The 18,714-nt window shown below is 32.6% G+C and overlaps 1 protein-coding gene and 1 pseudogene across 12 annotated transcripts in view; one reads left to right on the top strand and one right to left on the bottom strand.

Moving 5' to 3' along the window:
* Positions 1–18,714, bottom strand: part of RIMS2 (regulating synaptic membrane exocytosis 2) — a 513,935-nt gene that overhangs the window by 182,795 nt on the left and 312,426 nt on the right. For 8 of the 12 annotated variants that reach the window (XM_036264303.1, XM_036264293.1, XM_036264304.1 and 5 more), the window contains 3 exons: positions 5,394–5,573; positions 4,402–4,511; positions 3,560–3,592 (listed from right to left, as the gene is read on the bottom strand). In XM_036264303.1, coding sequence (XP_036120196.1) covers positions 3,560–3,592; positions 4,402–4,511; positions 5,394–5,573 — 323 coding nt within the window. The remainder of the gene's footprint in view (positions 1–3,559; positions 3,593–4,401; positions 4,512–5,393; positions 5,574–18,714) is intronic. The other 4 variants (XM_036264306.1, XM_036264294.1, XM_036264297.1 and 1 more) reach the window with 1 other exon arrangement.
* Positions 11,831–12,097, top strand: LOC118631744 (annotated as a pseudogene).

Here is an 18,714-nt window from a genome sequence, read left to right as displayed (position 1 = left end):
AAGAAAGTGGCAAAAATTATGATATGAAAATATAATAGGGACTTAAAACACCAAAATGAAGTTGTCTCCATAACCATTTGGAAGGAGGACTCTTAGGGAAGAAATTATAATTGTCAATAAATATTAAAGTAATATTGAGCTGTGATGAAGAAAAGGTTACTTACAGTTAATTGTGCTTATTTTAGGGGAAAATTTTTATGGACAAAATGGAGATAGTCTATAAAAGTTTTAATAATTAAAATTTGGAATTTACATTCTGCTCTGTATTTTCTTGTAATTTGCCTCTGCAAAATCCTTGAAAGAAAAATTCTTAAAAGAAAAGGCTAAAATTTCAATACACCTTTACTCAGTGTAAAACGTGGTAAAATGTAGCATTTTAGTAGGTACTCAGTAAACATTTTTTAATAAATAAATGAACTGAATGTAAAGCTGGGGTAAAAGATAAGTATAAATCATGGTCATAAGCATTGTCTATAATTTTTGTTTGATTAAACATTAGAAAAATGTTCAAATGGTAAATTAAATATTCAGTTATGTTAGCTAGATAGCTTATATAATGTCTCTCCATTAAAATTTAGGTAATTTATTTTAAAATTAGTACTAAAAAACAATCTGTTTTTTGCTGTACATTTATAAATTTAAAATTTAAAAGTCACACTTCTAAAGCATTTATTTATTTTAGACACACAGACAGACCTGCCTTGACCTCTTCACCCTGTTTCTCTGCCCCCTGCTCTTCCACATCCCCAGTTTCTTCATTAACTTCTGTATTTGCAAAAGTAAAAGTAAAAAAAAATGATAAGGCCAGATATGTATATTTGTTACTCTTAAGTGAAACAAAACATTTCAAATTATTCATGCTATATTAGTGATTATTAAAAAGACTAACAAAAAGTTTCTGACATGTTATGGAAGCAAATAAGTATACCTGTAACAAATAATCATATTGTCTCCTTTTATAATGACTTTGATTTTAAAAGAGAAATTGTGGCCCCTAAAATAGTTGCAAAGGTGATAAATGTGTAAAGCATGCATAAAACTTTGTCTATTAACTTGGCACATTCTTATAAAAATAAAATTACATAGCTTTTCTTCTAAGAAACAAAATATGTTATTACAGACCTTTCATTTTTACAAAATGCCACATCAAAGTTAGAAAAAAATTATATACATATATATACACATATATATATTAGTAGTGAATTACAGTTGTTTTAGTACATTGTACTTTGATTATATTGCTTCTATTTTCTCTAGTTCTCAAAGAGATGACTAATGCTATACTACCATCAATATTAATATAGATTTATAAGGTTTAAAATAAATTTAATTAACAGACTAAAATATAACATAACCAAAATGAAAAGGAATTAAATTAAGACTTGCTAATTTTTTAGCTGTTGAACAAGATTGGAAAAAAAAAAATGTTATTACTTTTATTCCAGAATAATGCAATTAAATTACAACTTCTGACAACTTTTTAGAGATATTCCAAACATAATTAGTTTTAGACTATCAGTTGATAGTCTCTCTATTTTGGGTTATGTCCCTTTAAGTTCAGTTAGAAGTTGAAGATTTCTATAGAGGTATCACATATCTCTTTTAAAGCTAAAGAAAATCACATAATCATGTAGCTACTGCTCTTCATATGAACCTTTATAAAAACACTGTGAAAATCATTTATACTTTTAAGCAAAACAAAATAAACAAAAACCCTTTTATTTCAAACCAGAAAGGTAAAGGGAAGTTTTTGGCTCTCCTCTCTTATTTATGAAAATAGAAAAGCCACAATAAGAGACATTAAAGAAAAACTGGTTTTAATAGATTCTGTAGGGCAGAAAACAGATAGTAAATAGAATGTTTGTGGAGAAGCCCATTAAAAATTTCCTCTGCCCTGGCCAGGTAGCTCAGTTGGTTAGAGCATCGTCCCTGTACACCAATGTTGTGGGTTCAGTCCCTAGTCAGGGCACATATAAGAATCAACCAACAAAACTATGGATAAGTGGAACAACAGATAGCTCTTCCTCTCTTTCTCTCTCTTTCTCTTTCTCTCTCTTTCTCTCTCCTTCCTTCCTTCCCTTCCTTGCTCCCTCCCTCCCTCCCTCCCTTTCTTCTCTCTCTCTTTCCCTAGCTAAAATCAACCTAAATATTTTTTAAAACTTTCTCAGTCCTGATTTTCAGTATCAACTCTATGTCAGTTTTCTAGTTTATTTATTAGTACAAAGAATGTAGCTAGTCATATTTCAGTAGATTACTATAAAAGATATTAAAACTAAATTTACAAAAAAAAGTGTTATATAAACTATGTTTCTGACTTCATAGGTCATCAAATAACATCAAAATTCTATCTTGGAGTAACAAAAATTCCATATATATTACAGAACTTTCCTTATGGAAAGTACTTTTAAAAATATATACCCCATTCTTATGCAAATAATTCAGAACTATAGAAATGCTGCTGAAATCTTTTTATCAGGCTGCATAACAGACCATTAGTTGCAATAGCCTTGAGTTGTAAAATCATGGCACAAAGCAAACAGAAATGACCATAAAATAGAAGTTGATCAATCATTCAACTACAACTAACAAGAACAAAATTTGTTCCAAGTTATATAAGGTAATAAAAGTAATGCTGCCCAAATTCAATGCAGTTGAGAATTTGTTACAAATAGGTTACAGAATCTGAATCTGAATATAAATATATATAGAATAACAAGATTATTGTAGTGGTGCTTTATACACTATTTGAAGTAGTTTATCAGTCTTTAAATAAATATTTAATGTATTCATTCAACAAATATTTATTGAGGGCCTTTTATGTGCCAGGCATTATTCTATGTGCTGGGGATTATTTTATAAATAAACCCGTTAATTATTTAAAATTACAAAGTCAATTTCAGAATTGTATAATTAGCAGAGAAAATCTGTGTTGTCCAAGTAAATGTATGACACATCATATGTCATGACTCAATATTTTCCCTTGAGTTACAATGTACTATGACAATAAATCTGTACATATTTAACTTTTAAATACTGTAAGCAATCTTGCTACAACATGAAAAATGATGGAGGAAATGCAAACCACAAGCACTATCTAATTCAACAACTTCCTCTTCTAGAAAGCCAAATTTAATAATTAAAAGATCATCATAAGTACAAAATGAAATATATGATGATAACTACAACTAGACTAGGTGTATAACCTCAATGACATAAACACAGACTGCAATTGATATCTTTGGTTAGTTTTGCACAAAACAAAGAATTCTGCTTAAAAGACAATTAAATTTTTTTAAAAAGAGAAAATTTTATCTTGTCATTTAAAAGAAGTTAAACTCTTTGCATTCTTACTTGAGTGAATCAAAGAAATTTAACTCCTTGTCATAATTTCCAAGTTAAACCAAAGTCAAATACTTTACCAGAAATCATAAAACAACATATTTTATTGTATATAAAGTCTATACAATAGAAGGACATCAATTGCAGTTGGGTTTATTTTTGCTTACAAAGCCCCACAAAAAGGCTGCAGCACAAAACAAACCCTCCTTTATGTACAGACCTTCACAAGGTTCTATCTCCTTGACTCCATTGTCTAGGAAAAACAAAATAAAAACAAAACAAAGAAAGGAACCAAAGCACAGGGGTTAAAAACAACAGAAATTTCCAAAGGCACAGAATGTTTCATCAATTAAAGAAAAGTTAAATGCTGAATTAAATTTTTGTTTTTTTGGTACAGCACATCCAGTTACTCATATAAAAGGACCATTTAAAAAAATAACAATAAAAATAAATTATTATATTCTATCTTTCCATATTTTCAGAGGTCCTCTAACCAAAAATTTATAGATGTTTGGGGGGTACGTTCACTTGTGTGTAAGCGAAGAATGCTTCTTATGCAAAAATTTGAAAGTATTCAAAATAAGTATTAAAAATATCAGTACAACATGCATCTTTCTTTGTATATTCATGATTACCTTTTTCTGGTACTCCAGTTTTGAGAAGGATCACCATTGTTGTATATCAGCTAACCAGTCCTTCGCAGTGTGTGAAAATTGATTTGGCTAGTTACTAATAAACTTTATGTAACTATCAACAATTATACAAACTTAGTTGTAGCAAAGAAATATTATTCAACTGCTTATTAAGCAAGAGCATTAAGTTTACTTTTAAAAATGCATTAATTCAAATTTGTAAAATGTGCAAGAGCAATAATAAATAGTAGGTTATTTTATTAGCAAATATTACAAACTTTAAATGCAAAATATTATTTAATTACTAGCAAAAGCAGCTAAGGCATTCAATGAACAAAAGAAGAAAACTAAGAAAGGTAGTAAAAAAATCTGGATTCACCTTAGCTTCCATGTGTATTTCCAATATGACATAATTAGAAATAAAACTTACTTCTCTCCAGTGTTCCCTTTGGTGGCAGTTGTGGAAGTTGTCGGCCCCTTCGTCCTGCCACTGGAGTACTTGATGGGCTTGTTTGGACAGACCCAGTACGAGGATGAGACCTACGAGATATACATTAATATTCACTTTCAATATAATGGGTTAAATACTTTTAATATATTTGGTTCATATGATAGCTGTATAAATGCAATTTTAAAAAAGGTTTAGCTGCTGATTAAACGGTTAGAAAAGTAAGATACAACATGGATAATTGAATGATTATCTAAATAGTATAAGATGTTTAAACTTCGTGTAATATGCATACATACACATGCACATAAAATCCTACAGTAAAAGCCATGGGATTATTAATGTAAATTAATATTCTACCCATACAAAAGTAAGAGGAAAATTCTACAGCTCAAAAAATAAAAGGTATTTCTTTCTACCAGATTTCAAACTCTTAACTCTAACCTCTCTCCCTTGATCCAAAGAGATTTTTACTCAGGCTTATAATAGATATCAATTTATTAGAAAATATCTGATGAAACTACAAATAAAACCCTGAACAATTCAAAATTCAGCTAAAGAAGATAATGGTCAATACATGATATTAGTATTGATAGAAAGAAACTAAAAATCTAGTTTTATTTGTCATTATGATGATTATTCCTAAGGTGATGTCTAATGAACACAAACAATTTCTCATTCTGTAGGAGAAGAACATGATAGTTATGAGGTGCATTATGTGGGGATTTACCCAGGACTCCTGATAAATGAGAAATCACAAAACAAATGCAGTCAGGACAGTTAAACATTTCACAATGATAGCCACACACTATTATATCCACTGAATATCAATAGTGTGCTTACACTGAAAAGGTTAGTATTGATTGTTATTAGTGATCAGCCAAGAATGATAAGAGACCATTTAGCTGCTGGGAAAATAAAATGGTGTGCTGGCAGAGCAAAGGGGAAGTTAGTCTGATTGATTTATCTTTCACCTCGATAAGGCAGGTGAAGGAGGGGCAGATCTTCCAGTCATTAATGAAGGCATCGACCTCATGAGGTTTGTATCAGGACGTTCAGTGGATCTGGAGCGGGTGGTGGTCCGCTCTAGGAGAGGCCGTTGTTCTGTTGATCTGGATCTGTGATATGGCTGTCTATCTGCTGCTTCACAATCCCTGAAATGTTAGTCAAAAAGCAGCTCAGTTGATCTTTAGTGCCCTTCTGCTATTTGGTTATGATGCAAAAGGTAATTGTTTAAAATCACTGAGTATGTAAGAAAAATTCTCTTCCCCAACATATTCTGAACAAATTCTCACTAAATTTTAAGATTTCCTAAGGAACCAAAATCTGCCTTTAATAGAAATTCCCAGTGAAGATAATAGAAGTTGCTCAGTTATAATCAAAGAGACAAAATGGCCTGCTCTGCAAAGGGAATTAATTCCCTTTTGAATATATAACATATGTAAAGTATTCTGTTTTATAAGAATTCAATGACTTTTTTTTAACCTTTTCTAAAGAGTGGAAAAAAACATATAAGCACTATTCTCAAGAACCTAAGGCTGTTTAGTATACCAAACAAGATATAAAAAGGCTTACAACACAATCAGTATACTGATACACATAAATATTCAGACAGAAGAATCAAAATGTTATAAGAAAACAGAGCTTCTCTACAGTCTGTAGCAATATTTAAATATGGTCTACAAAAACAACCACTGTATAGAAAACTGGTTAATCAGCCAATCTACGACATCTATCTCAATGCTGTTTAACGATGCCAACCAATACAATTCAGAATGCATATTAACTGATCGAAGTAATAATGGTTCTGAAACAATGTGATCTCTTTGACCATAAATAAACTAATATCAAATCCTAATCCTTGTTGAAAGAAGTATCCTTACATTTAAGTAATCTAGCATTACTGATTTTGTTTTATCCCTGGAGTCTAGCATAATACACCTAACATGTGGCCAGTAAATGTTTTCTAATACAAGCTCCATTATCAGTGAGACAACCCAAAAAATACTAGCTTTGACCTTAGAATTCTAACATAATACCTAATCCGAAGTATAATTCAAATCAAACTATTACTTCCCCAGCTAGTTGTAACCACAGAAAAGGAAATGCTTATATATTATAAACGGTAAAACAAGCATTAGTCTCCCTCAAGATTAATATATCAAGGATGTTCACTTTACCTATAAATTCTCTCAATCTTATTTTTATAAAAAAATGTAAACAATTTAAAATTAAATAAGAAATAAAGAATACAACTTCCCATATGTAATTAGTAATTGGGCATATAATTTCAGATCAGTAGACAGATGACATAAGTAAGTGAATAATGGATTTATTCTACAATGTATCTTATCATTATCTTACACTTTCAATTCATGGGGTAATATGTAAGTCAAATAATTTTTAAATATTTTGAAGTCAGTGTATCATAATATGATTGATTTCCTAAGATAACCTTAGTATTTTTTTCCTCACCCGAGGATATTTTTCTATTTATCATCAGATAGAGTGGGAGGAAGAGAGAGAGAGAGAGAGAGAGAGACAGAGAGAAACAGAGAGAAACATTGCCATGATAGAGCCACATCGACTGGTTGCCTCTCGCAGGACGGACCAGGGCCAGGGATGAACTGCAACCGCAGTACATGCCCTTGACCGGAATTGAACCTGTGACTCATTGGTCTGCGGGCCAACGCTCTAACCACTGAGCCAAACAGGTCAGGGCTAACTTTAGTATTTTTATATGTGCATCCAGAATATGGTAAAAAGCTGAGATTAAATATAAATACATATACAAGACTCAATTACTTGTCAAAGAGAGGGAAAAAAGTAACCTGACAGTTTAAAAACTAATAATTCTATATTTAGTCTCACAAATGTGATTTTAGAGAAAACACTTTTCTTTAGAAATAAATATACTCAATAATTTGTTAAATTATTAGTATACATATTTTTTAATATCTTCATCACAATAAATAACCAGAATCAACGGGATATACATATCTTAGATTCCTTAAAGCCTATTTTTGGACAGTATCAATATTCATATTATTTTCAGATTTCCAATTATCTTAAGTTAATACTGAACTTATCTCATTATAGAACATGTAGTAGTAAAGCTTTGTGGAATATCTATGACTACCCAAACAGAAATTCAGGCTATTTCATTTATTTATACAAAATGATTTATTCTGATTCCATCAAGCAATTTTTCCAAGTGGAAAGTGAAATGTTACACTTTTACTTCTTTGAAACTATATTTTTAATAACTGAAATATATACTTGTGAGTGAAATTCAGAGAATCATTTGAAATGAGTTGCTATGTTCTGTGTTCTTTAAAAGGTATTGTTATTTATAAAGCAAATAGGTCACTCCTTAGGAAATAGTCCTTTTTCTCTGTTTAGAGAAAAAGTTGTTTGGAGATGTCAGCTTTAAATTTTATTTACATTGTTTCTTCATTTCATAAATAATATAAATGACATGATTTTCATAGTGTGAAATGAAAAATCTGTTAATAAGTAAAACATGAAAAGAATCACAGAAGGAGGCAGAGATTTCCTAAAATGCCATACCAGTTAAGTGGAATGGTAAGCTACCATATTTTAAATTTTGATTACACAATAGAAGGTCAAGATAACTCCTGCTCTCATATTGGGAAAGCATAGGTCTTTATTAGATAAGAATTCAGGTAATTGCTGAAATAATCGAAAGCAAACAAAACCTGTCTCATATATAATGTCCAGTCTCATAGCAGGTTTTTAAAGGGGTTGATTGAGATATAAAACTTGACCACCTGCACCTAAATTCTTCCTGAATTTTTATTTTAAGATAATATCATAAATAATTAATTCTGAACACACAGTAGCAACTGACATGTGGGAAATAATAGATAACCATTTACAATGCATAAACTATTTTAGTGCCTTCTTGGGGTTCATAACTTAGGGTCTGTATTTCAATATAAGTAATTTCCCCTGCAACCCTAATTGTATACTTTATGCATTTCAAAACATTATTCAAAAAAGGTGGCCATAGGTTTTACAAGACTGCCAAAAGAAGTCATTTGAAAGGTTAGGAACCACTCATCTATAAACTTAAAGTCTTCCTTGGGTAAATAATTTGGTTATCTTTCAAAAAGTGATTTAACATATGGCATGGTTCTGTCTTTTAAATAAATACTTTATATTTTCTAATACATGTTTTAAATAGTTCACTTTTTATATGTGTAATTTACCTGGATAGATTACTGCTCTACTGTATTTATTGGTCGCTATTCCAAACTGCAAGTACTTGGAGAGGTCAGGGCGGAATAGCCCTTCTGTAAATAGAGCTAATTCACATTAACTGATAGTATTGTAACAAGAGCCAGTATTTGTTCCACCCAGCTTTATTATTACTATTTTTTATCCTCACCTGAGGACATTTTTGCATTTATCTTCAGATAGAGCGGGAGGGAGAGAGGGGGGAAGAGCGCAAGAGAAACAGTGATGCAAGAGAGACACATTGACTGGTTGCCACCCACAGGACCTCAACTGGAGCCAGGGACAAACTGCAACTGAGGTATGTGCCTTTAGCAGAAACTGAACCGGGGACTCTCTGGTCTGCAGGCCGATGCTTAACCACTGAACCAAACCAGCCAGGGCTACACCCAGCTTTAAAAGCATATAATAGCACATGATTTTGAGATGAGGATTGATGAAGAAAAAATAATTTTATAATCATCCAGTGAAGCTGTTCATTTTGAGTCATTTTTCCTCTCAGTATAATTGCTCTTAAAAGATTTTTTAAATTTCTAAGTATTTGACATAGCTTCCTACTTATTTCATCATTTTTGCTACTTATGTATACGATTCTAAATCAAAGTACAGGGAAGTTATGCTATGTATAACAGGAGAATAAGCCAGTGGAAATTTTTTTCTATAACCATCTGTATCAAAATGATACAATTCCAAATCAACATAAGCTCAACGAAGAGTAGTATTGGTATTCTTCTGTCATATCTAGAGATATAATCAAAAAAATTAAAAACAACCAGCACAATGCAAAGTTTCAAGGTAATACTCAGCTATGTCAGTGAAAATTGTCCTAGAATATAACTCAGACCCTGCAGTCTATGCTAAATCAGTTTTATTTCATGTTTATATTATAAAGATGCCCTGATAGGTTTTCTTTAAAAATAAACCTGCAAAAAAGTAAAGCTGTTTAGGAATTAGTTATTATTTTTTCTTTTTATGAAGAAATAGTTTCTTTCTAAAGCTGAAATCTTAAAAAAAAGTGGATGTATCTCTGGAAGACAAGAAGCATAATCTCAGGTCTGGGGTAAGAAATGCTTTTCCTATTCCACATTGTGTAATAAAGTAAGCTGATTCACAACAGAAGCATGAATATCTAGAGATTTTCTGAACATTAAGTAGCTGCAAAATATAAGAATACATAATAAAAATTTTAACAGACATTTTAGAGTAATTAATATAAAATATATGTGTGTATAATAACAAATAATTTAAAGCGATTACATGACAAATACATAATTTTCATGTTTATCATAATGTAAGAGGTATAAGTTTAACTTTTTAAAAAACCCTAGTTTATATTAGTTAAGCATTGTTTCCAAAGTTAAAGAAATTGTGAGATATAAAACACTCACCATGGAAATCATGGTAAATAAATATTGTGTATAAATAGAAGCATTTTATTATTTTGGTGGAAGATAGATTAATTTATCCATGGGAATGACAGCATTTCTCCACAGAACATTTCTGTTCAGTTAAACATAAATTCTGTATGTTTGTTAAAAGTAAATAATCTTATTAAAAAATAACAGCAATATTTAGAGTCTGCCATGTTAATAACCATCTAAAATGTGAAAATGGTAATAAAACATGTATGATGAGAGAAAGCAACACAGCTTTAGTTTAGAAAAACATATTACTATACCCATAAGCCTAAATTATTATCAAAAAGAGAAGTAAAATGTCTCATATCTAGAGAAGTTTTTTTTTTTTTTTAATAGTCATTATTGGAAACAGCAATAAGAGAGATAAACAATCCAATTTCCTCAAGAAAAATATGGACAAGTACAACAATGAACAATAAAAATATATTGTATTATTAATATGCACACAGAGAAACGTATAAGATGTAAATATCTTTAGACTATTTTGAGTATCTTATTAAATATTTATTTTTGTTCATTTTTACTTCAAAAAAACAGAAAACTATGAATAAGCAGGATTATTTACCCAGCAACAATTAACATGCAGTAAATTAATACATCTTTTAAACATATTTTCAAAATCCTGAGAGAAATATAATTATCACCTTCTATCTATAAGACTTTTATTTTACTAGTTTCCATTTTCAATGGATGTTAAAGTTTAACTACATTTGTCAATTGAAAGAAATTCAAGTTATTCCACCAAGGCGTTGGACCTATGTTTTCCCTTCCTAGGTCCTCAAAAACCCCATAAAATAACAAATATTTTAAAGATATTTATCAAAGGACTGAATTATGCATTGTTATTCTTTACATGAATATAAATGGGATGAGGCATGGCTCTCACATTAGACTATCTGAGTGCTATGTTCAACAGTTTCACTGTTGAACTTTGAACAATTCATTAGCCTTCCTTTTGCTTTGCTAGTTTTACACTGATAGTGTCATGGGTATAATACAAATTACACTGCTGCCTACTACCCTTAGCTGTCACTTTAAGATATCAGTTCAAATCACACACATCGTATGCATAGAGATAGCTGCCTGAAGATCACACAATCCCCCCAAACACACACACACACACACACACACAGAGTCTAACAGAACAAGAGGTTTGCACATTTTCAGGCATAAATACTATCTGCCTTAGTCACTACTCATTACATGATGTCTAACAGTCAATAAAAAATTACTAGAAAGCAAGAAAACTAAGGCACACTGTCAAGAGGCAAAGCAATCAACAGAGTCAGATTCAGAGATGACATAGATGTAACTATCAGATATCAAGTAAGAAATTTAAAAGAAGTATGATTGATGTTAAAGACTATAGTAGAGCCTGGCCCATGTGGGTCAGTGGTTGAGTGTTGACCCATGCACTAATAGGTCTCCGGTTCGATTCCTAGTCAGTGCACATGCCCGGATTGTGAGCTGGGTCCCCGGTGGGGGGCATACAGAAGATGGCCAATTGATATTCTTTCTCATCGATGTTTCTATCTCCCCCTTACACTCTTTTTAAGGTCAATAACAAAAAAATAAATAAATAAAGACTATAGGACAAAAGATGGACAATGTACATGAAAAGCTGGAGAAATTTCAGCAGATAAATGGAGACCATTAAAAAGAGTCAAATGGGAGGACTGTGGTCGAAAAGACACAATGTGCTGAAGGGTCCTGGGTCAGAGCAGGCAGTGGGTGGGATGGAAGCAACTTTAGAACAGCACTTGGAGGACACAATGAAGAATCTGTTCACTGTTGGAATTCTGTACCCTGTGCCCAGACTTACAATGGACTTAATCTGGGCTGCTGTGGGGTCCTGGGGCAATACTGGTCTAGCCCAGCAAGTAGCTAAATTAACCTCTGACCCCACAGACATTCCTGTGGTATATCTAGAATGAGATAATGGAAATATTATTATCCAGAAACATGATGGCATCACTGTAGTAGTGCACAAAATGTCCTCATGACATCTTCTATCAGTTCCCCAGCAGCCTCACGTAAGGATTTGATCTTACCTATGTTAATTATCCTAAAGAGCTGTTAAAGTTTGAGTAGTTTAGGCCATTCATTTAACATACACTGAATACTTTTCTATCAATTCTAGAATAGGCTGTTTTTGACACTGTGGTCTTATCAAAATATTAGTAAGGAAGGTCATGTTCTGAAGCAGCAGGTCTAGGCCACTTTGTATGTTGAATTTTTTGTCTTTAGTATATCTGACTGGAAGAAACAAATGTCAAATGGAAATGCTAGAAACAGCAGAAAAATAGAATACAGCAAAATGTTAAGTTTGTAATTAGCTTGGAGTCATTTTATGGAGATCTAAAAGGCCCAGTTAACAGGTTTAGACATTTCATTTAATTATGAAATTAAAATTAAATCCATTTAATTTTCAATTAGAGTGACCAAAGCTTTTGAACAAATGTAAATTTTAAGTAAAGAAATAAGAAGAAGAATTCAGCCACAGTATATAAAATGAATTAGACTAGGAAAAGGCTGACATGCAGTAAGAGGGGTAGAAATAAAGGAATGGATGACAAATATTATAAATCACAATATACAAAATATAAGATGTACAGTATTAGAATATACACACTACATAGAATTATATAAACAGAATGTTAAGGTTAGAAAGACTTTCAGAAGTCATTTCATTTTAAAAATAAGCCAACTAAGGCTCACAGAAACTTGGACAGTTAGCCAATTAGATGTTTTTTTGAGCAAGAAATTGAATTGAGCTTTCTTCATTCTAAAGCCTGTTAACTTCTTTGATAGCAAAAATGTTTTATTTTCTCTTGCCCTGGCCGGTTTGGCTCAGCGGTTAGAGCATCGGCCTGCGGTCCTGAGAGACCCGGGTTCGGTTCCCGCTAAGGGCATGTACCTCGGTTGCAGTTTGTCCCCAGCCCTGGTTGGTTGTGCGGGTGGCAGCCACTCGATGTGTCCCTTCGCGTCGATGTTTCTCTCTCTCTCTCTCCTTTCCTCTCTCTCCCTCCCACTCTATCTGTACAAAAAATGGGAAAATGTCCTCGGGTGAGGATAAAAAAAAAAAAAAAATGTTTTATTTTCTCTCAAAAATGTTTGACAGGTCACCATCTAAATTAAATACAGAAATCAATAAACCAAAGGAAAAAAACATGACATTCCCAACCTCCAAAATAAAATGATGATCTATTATCAGAAGCAGAAGAATATTGAGAGGGAATAATAATAACTTGAATGTCAGAGAGAGAAATTAGATAGTTTGAGAAGTAAGTGCATAGTATTACTATTTCACTATTCATTGATTCATTCATTCTTTCAATACTATTCATTGCATTGATATTGTGTGCCAGGCACTATACTAGGTAATAGGAGTTTCAGTCAAAGCTATAGTAATGATAAGATATAGGAAAACACATGGTCACAAAATTGAGGACATGAGAAATAGAGAAGAGCAGTCAAAGGGTATAATAAGAATCAGAATAGTACTTCATTATAGAAGCCAAAATAAAAAAAGATTAATAATGGTAGATCCAAGGAGGTAACAAGAAAAATGTGTATAAATGATCTGGATAAACTCATTTAAAATAAAGTGCGGAAGGCAATATTCAAACTATAGAAGGTTAAAGCTTAGGAACTGATGGAGTGAAGGATGCATATGTATATAATACGTAAGAAGTGTAACGAGAGAGAGAGAGAGAGAGAAAGAGAGAGAGAGAGAGAGATGATTCTCAAGGTAGCTTAAAGGTGTGGCAAGATAGAAGGTATTTTTTAAAAAGGATTTCAACAATAATTTGAGGAGAAACAAAATCATTAAAGTAAGAGATTAAAATGCAAGAGAAAATGAAGAATGAATGAATGAATGAATGAATGAATGAATGAATGAAAATTCCAGAGAAATAAGAGAGGTTACAGTCAGCAACACAAATAGAAGATTAGCTGTAATGGAAAAGAAAATACTTGGCAGGAGAAAAGGAGAAGATTGGTAATAATGCAAAGAATTAAGACAAAAAAATAGTAGTTCATGAAATGTGAGTTACTTGAATATGATCACATTTATTTAGGGTTCTCAGTAATGCTTCCCATTTAGGGCACCTGTAAGAAAATATCTACATTCTATGCAGAAATCTCATCATTCATGACTCCATAGCTTTGTCAGAATCCTTTCTCTAGTCAGGGTCCTAGTCATGCTCCCAAATACCTTAAGACAAGACCATTCACTGCCTCTACTCAAACTCCATGGCATCCCTCAGCACTACTCTAGATCTGGGTCAGACCCTTCCCAGTACTGTACTCAGGCCTAGCACCAAAACAATGTCCAGTTTAGCACCAAAACAACTTATCATAAACTTAGAATATGTGAGGTAAATCACTTTTATTCAAACATCTTATTTCTGTAATTCTTAGTTATCAGGTAAAAGGTAAAAACTTTTGTCCCCTGATATCTTCTCTCTAAAGTCTTCACCTCCTACATTCTCTTCTGTACCATTTTAATCTCCTCATTCTTTTAGATGTATTTTCAAGAATTCTTATCCACTGTTAATAAACTTCCTTATATGGGAAATCTTAAAAAAATGAACTCATAGAAACAGAGAATAGATTGGTTGGTGGTTACCAGAGGCAAGAAGTTGGAGGTGGGGGAAGTGGGTCATGGTGATTAAAAGTAAAAACTTTCAGATATAAGATGAATACATACTAGAGGCGTAATGTACAGTACGGTGACTTTAGTTAACAATACTGTATTGTACATTTGAATTATGCTAAAAGAGTGTATCTTGAAAGTTTTCATAACAAGAAAATACTGTAACTGTGAGGTGATGGACATTAAACTTATTGTGGCAATCATTTTGTAATGCATACATACATCAAATCATTATGTTATACACCTTAAACTAACATGTTATATGTCAATTATGTCAATAAAACTGGAAAAAAATTTTAATAAATAAAAATAAAATTTAGAAAAATAAAACAAAAAACTTCCTTAATATCATCAGCCTTTATGCAGAATGGCTCCTGCATACTCCTACTTTAAATAATATTTAGCTCAAACTTGCAGACTCTGCTTTCAGTGTAGGTCTCATCTGCAATGCCATTTAATTCTTTTCCATTTCATAGTCCATGGATCCAGGAGAGGGTGACTCCCCAGAGGCACATGGGCCATTACCCTCCCACAGTAATATGCATGCCCTTATTTCAATTAAGCATGCCACTTAGCTGTAACATCCATTATTAATTCAGGTTGCTAATATCTATCCAAATTCCAATCACTATCCCTTAGTCATTGAAAATTTGGGTAACTTGTTGTCTGCCATCTGCTAGGAGATTTCAACACACATGCAGATCATTTTTCAATAATCGTGAACCAAAAGATATTCAAACTTCAATGATCATCACTTTTTTCCTGTATCAACCCCACAGCACTCCACCTCCACACTCTGGGGAAATACTATGGCTCTTAGAATCCAATGAAAATATTCGAACTCAGAAATACTAAACTCCAGTATCTCAAACTCTGATTACAATAATTAATTTTGTCAGGTGTGTCAGAATCTCACTCCCACCTCACTTGATCCTCATTTGATACTGTTCATTTCTCAGCTCACCAATGCCTGCCAATATATATTACCCTTTTTGCCTTTTTTTGTTCATTACGCATTCAAGACGCTATAATGACCATCTAAACCACTCCTATACCATCATTCAGATTATTTTTTAACCCAAATTTTCCAAACATTCTTCAGAACCCTAAAACTGATTCAGTGAAAACCTGATTGCTCTACATCTAGGCAACTGGGCATTGCTTACACAAAGCAAACATTCACACAGGTTGGCACATTGCAAAGTCATCATGGTTTCCAACATCTGCTGTGCTGCTATCACTACTAATCTTTTCACTTCTACTTAATCAGTTCCCATCCCTTTTTACCCAATGATTATTTTAAACTTTCTCATCTTCAATCAAATACATCATATTCTACCCTCAGAAATTTGTCTCAAAAACAACCAAAATAATCTGAATTACAGCAACAATGAAATTAAAGTTATCAAACATAAGTAACATCAATTTACCATCCTTTTCTAGAAAACCTTACTTACTTCCAATTCTTTTATATTTTTTCTTCCTGTCTCAATAATAAGAACATCTTTCTGTTTACATTTTCTACCTATGTGTTTAGCCCAATCCTCTGCTCAACCTGTGACCTTTCTTCTAGTCATCTTCTTTTTTCAACCTCTCTTTTCCTAGAGGATCCTTTCTTCCAGCCTATAAACATACAATGTATTTCCCATTTTAAAAGAAAGAAAGCTACTCTGATATCACATTCCCCTATCCAATATTTCTCCATGTTCTTTTGGTGTATTTATTTTCTTATCTCCCAGTCACACCTTCAGCCACTGCAATCTGCTCCGTTTCCTTCAACACCCTTCTGAAATCATCCTAGCTAGTCACTAATGACTCCTCACGACAAACCTAATGGGCATTTTTCATTTATGATTTTTACTGTTGACAGTATTTCTCCTTTCTTAAAACTCTCTGTTCTTTTGGTTCTGTTCTTATTCTCATGGTTTCTACTCAATGTCCTTTAGAAGCTTCTTGTCCTATGTCTACCAATTAAATGTTAATGTTTCCAAAGGCAGTGGAAAATTCCTTGGTCTTCATTTCATGGATTGTTTCTCTTATTGATTTCAGTGTGTGTGTGTGTGTGTGTGTGTGTGTGTGTGTGTGTGTGGCTACTTCCCATTACTAGTGAATTTATTTCCAAATTGCTCTATGCAGCCTAAATTTCTTTAAGCTCTATTATTTATTTCACTCTTGCTAGAGGTTTTCCATAGCCCTCTCTATAATTCCAAAACTGAACTTGTCCCTCACTTAACTGATTCCTCTTCTAATACCTCCAACCTCTACCTTTGTTAAGATACCACATGCACTCAGTTACCCAAGCTATGAGATGGGAGTGATTCTTGACTCTTTGCTCCCCCACATCAAAATACCATTATTTACCAACTATTATTGATTTTAATTGATTAGATCTCTCATCTCTCTATCTCTCCATCTACCACCTTGCCTTGTTCAGAACCTCAAAGAGTTTTTGTTGTCCTAGATCATGAAATACTTCAATACATACTTTTCTTTTCCATAACCTTTTCTTTCAAATTAATCATACACAGAATCTCTAAAATAATTATTCTACAGTGAGTATATTATAGTCATCCCCTAATTAAAACTCTTCAAAGTTCCTCTGTCACTTACAGTCTTAGATCTAAGTTTTTAACATAACAACTTTAATACAAGGTTATTCGTAATTGGGATCATCTCTATCATTCCAGATCCATTTTTTTGTTATTCCTTGCCTTGTGGATAATGTTTCAACAGTACTGAAACACAGTGCTTATTACTTTAGCAGCTTTGTTTATACACTTTAAAATTCCACTGACATCCTATCTTAGTTAATTATATATAAATGTGAATAATTCCAATTCCTCCTTTAAGATATAGCCTCATTGTTGTCTCCTCCATGACATCTTTACATAAAGTCCACAATCACCTTGTCCACCATCAATGTCAGTGATCCCTTAATACACTGTTTATAGCTTTAGGTGGAGATAAGTACTAGGGGGAAAAGTAGGTATTAGGGTAAATATTAAAATATAAAAAGAATATTTATTAAAATAAAGGATATAACTAAATAAAGGGAGATTAATAAAAGGTAACATCACATCCATTCCAAATATTTGTGTTTAAATGTTGACTGTGATTTATAATACACAATAAATTGAAGATCATTTTGTAGTGGCCAGTATAACCATGACAGAGAAAAAAAAGTTTCGATTTCTCATATTAGTTACTATATATCTCCTAAAGTAATATAAAAGAAGTTTATAGCAAACATTATTTAAACCTCTATCTGTTCCAAAGAGAAAGCACTCCTAACTTTTCATTTTACAATCTTGGGGTACAGAGAACAGTGATTCTAATTTTTCACAGACTAGGGGTGCCATGGCTGACTTTACTACATTCTTTCCATTCAGAAAATTCCAGATTTCATGTAGTCATACTATGATCCACTTGGAGCTATTATTACATATTTATTCCCCCAAGAAGAATTTTCAGACCATGGGAGTAAATGCCACCTTGAAATCTAGGCTGGGAAACTAGACACCTAGAGAACTGATGTAACATTCATTCTTTTTCCATACCCCTCAATTAAGACGTTTCTTTTTTTTTTTTTTTTGAGTGTTCACTTATTTTCACTCAAGTAGGTGAGTTAGGGAGAACTTGGAAAATTAAGCTTAAAAACTATTCTGCAAGAGAAAAGAACTTTGCCAAAGAGGTAAAAGAAGAACAATGTAGCCAGGGAACTGAGGATATCTATTCTTTAAAAATATGTTTTTATTGAGCCCTGCCGGTTTAGCTCAGCAGTTAGAGTGTCGGCCCACAGACCGAAGAGATGCAGGTTCGGTTCCCGCTTAAGGGCACGTACCTTGGTTACAGTTTGTCCCCGGCCCTCGTTGGGGTCGTGGAGTGGCAATCACTCGGTGTGTCTCTCTCACATCAATGTTTCTGTCTCTCTCTTCCTCCCTTTCTCCCTCCCACTCTATCTGA

Source organism: Molossus molossus, unplaced genomic scaffold (genome assembly GCF_014108415.1).
Source record: "Molossus molossus isolate mMolMol1 unplaced genomic scaffold, mMolMol1.p scaffold_m16_p_16, whole genome shotgun sequence".
In the NCBI taxonomy this organism is placed as follows: Eukaryota; Metazoa; Chordata; class Mammalia; order Chiroptera; family Molossidae; genus Molossus; species Molossus molossus.
This window is presented reverse-complemented; position numbering and strand designations above follow the sequence as displayed.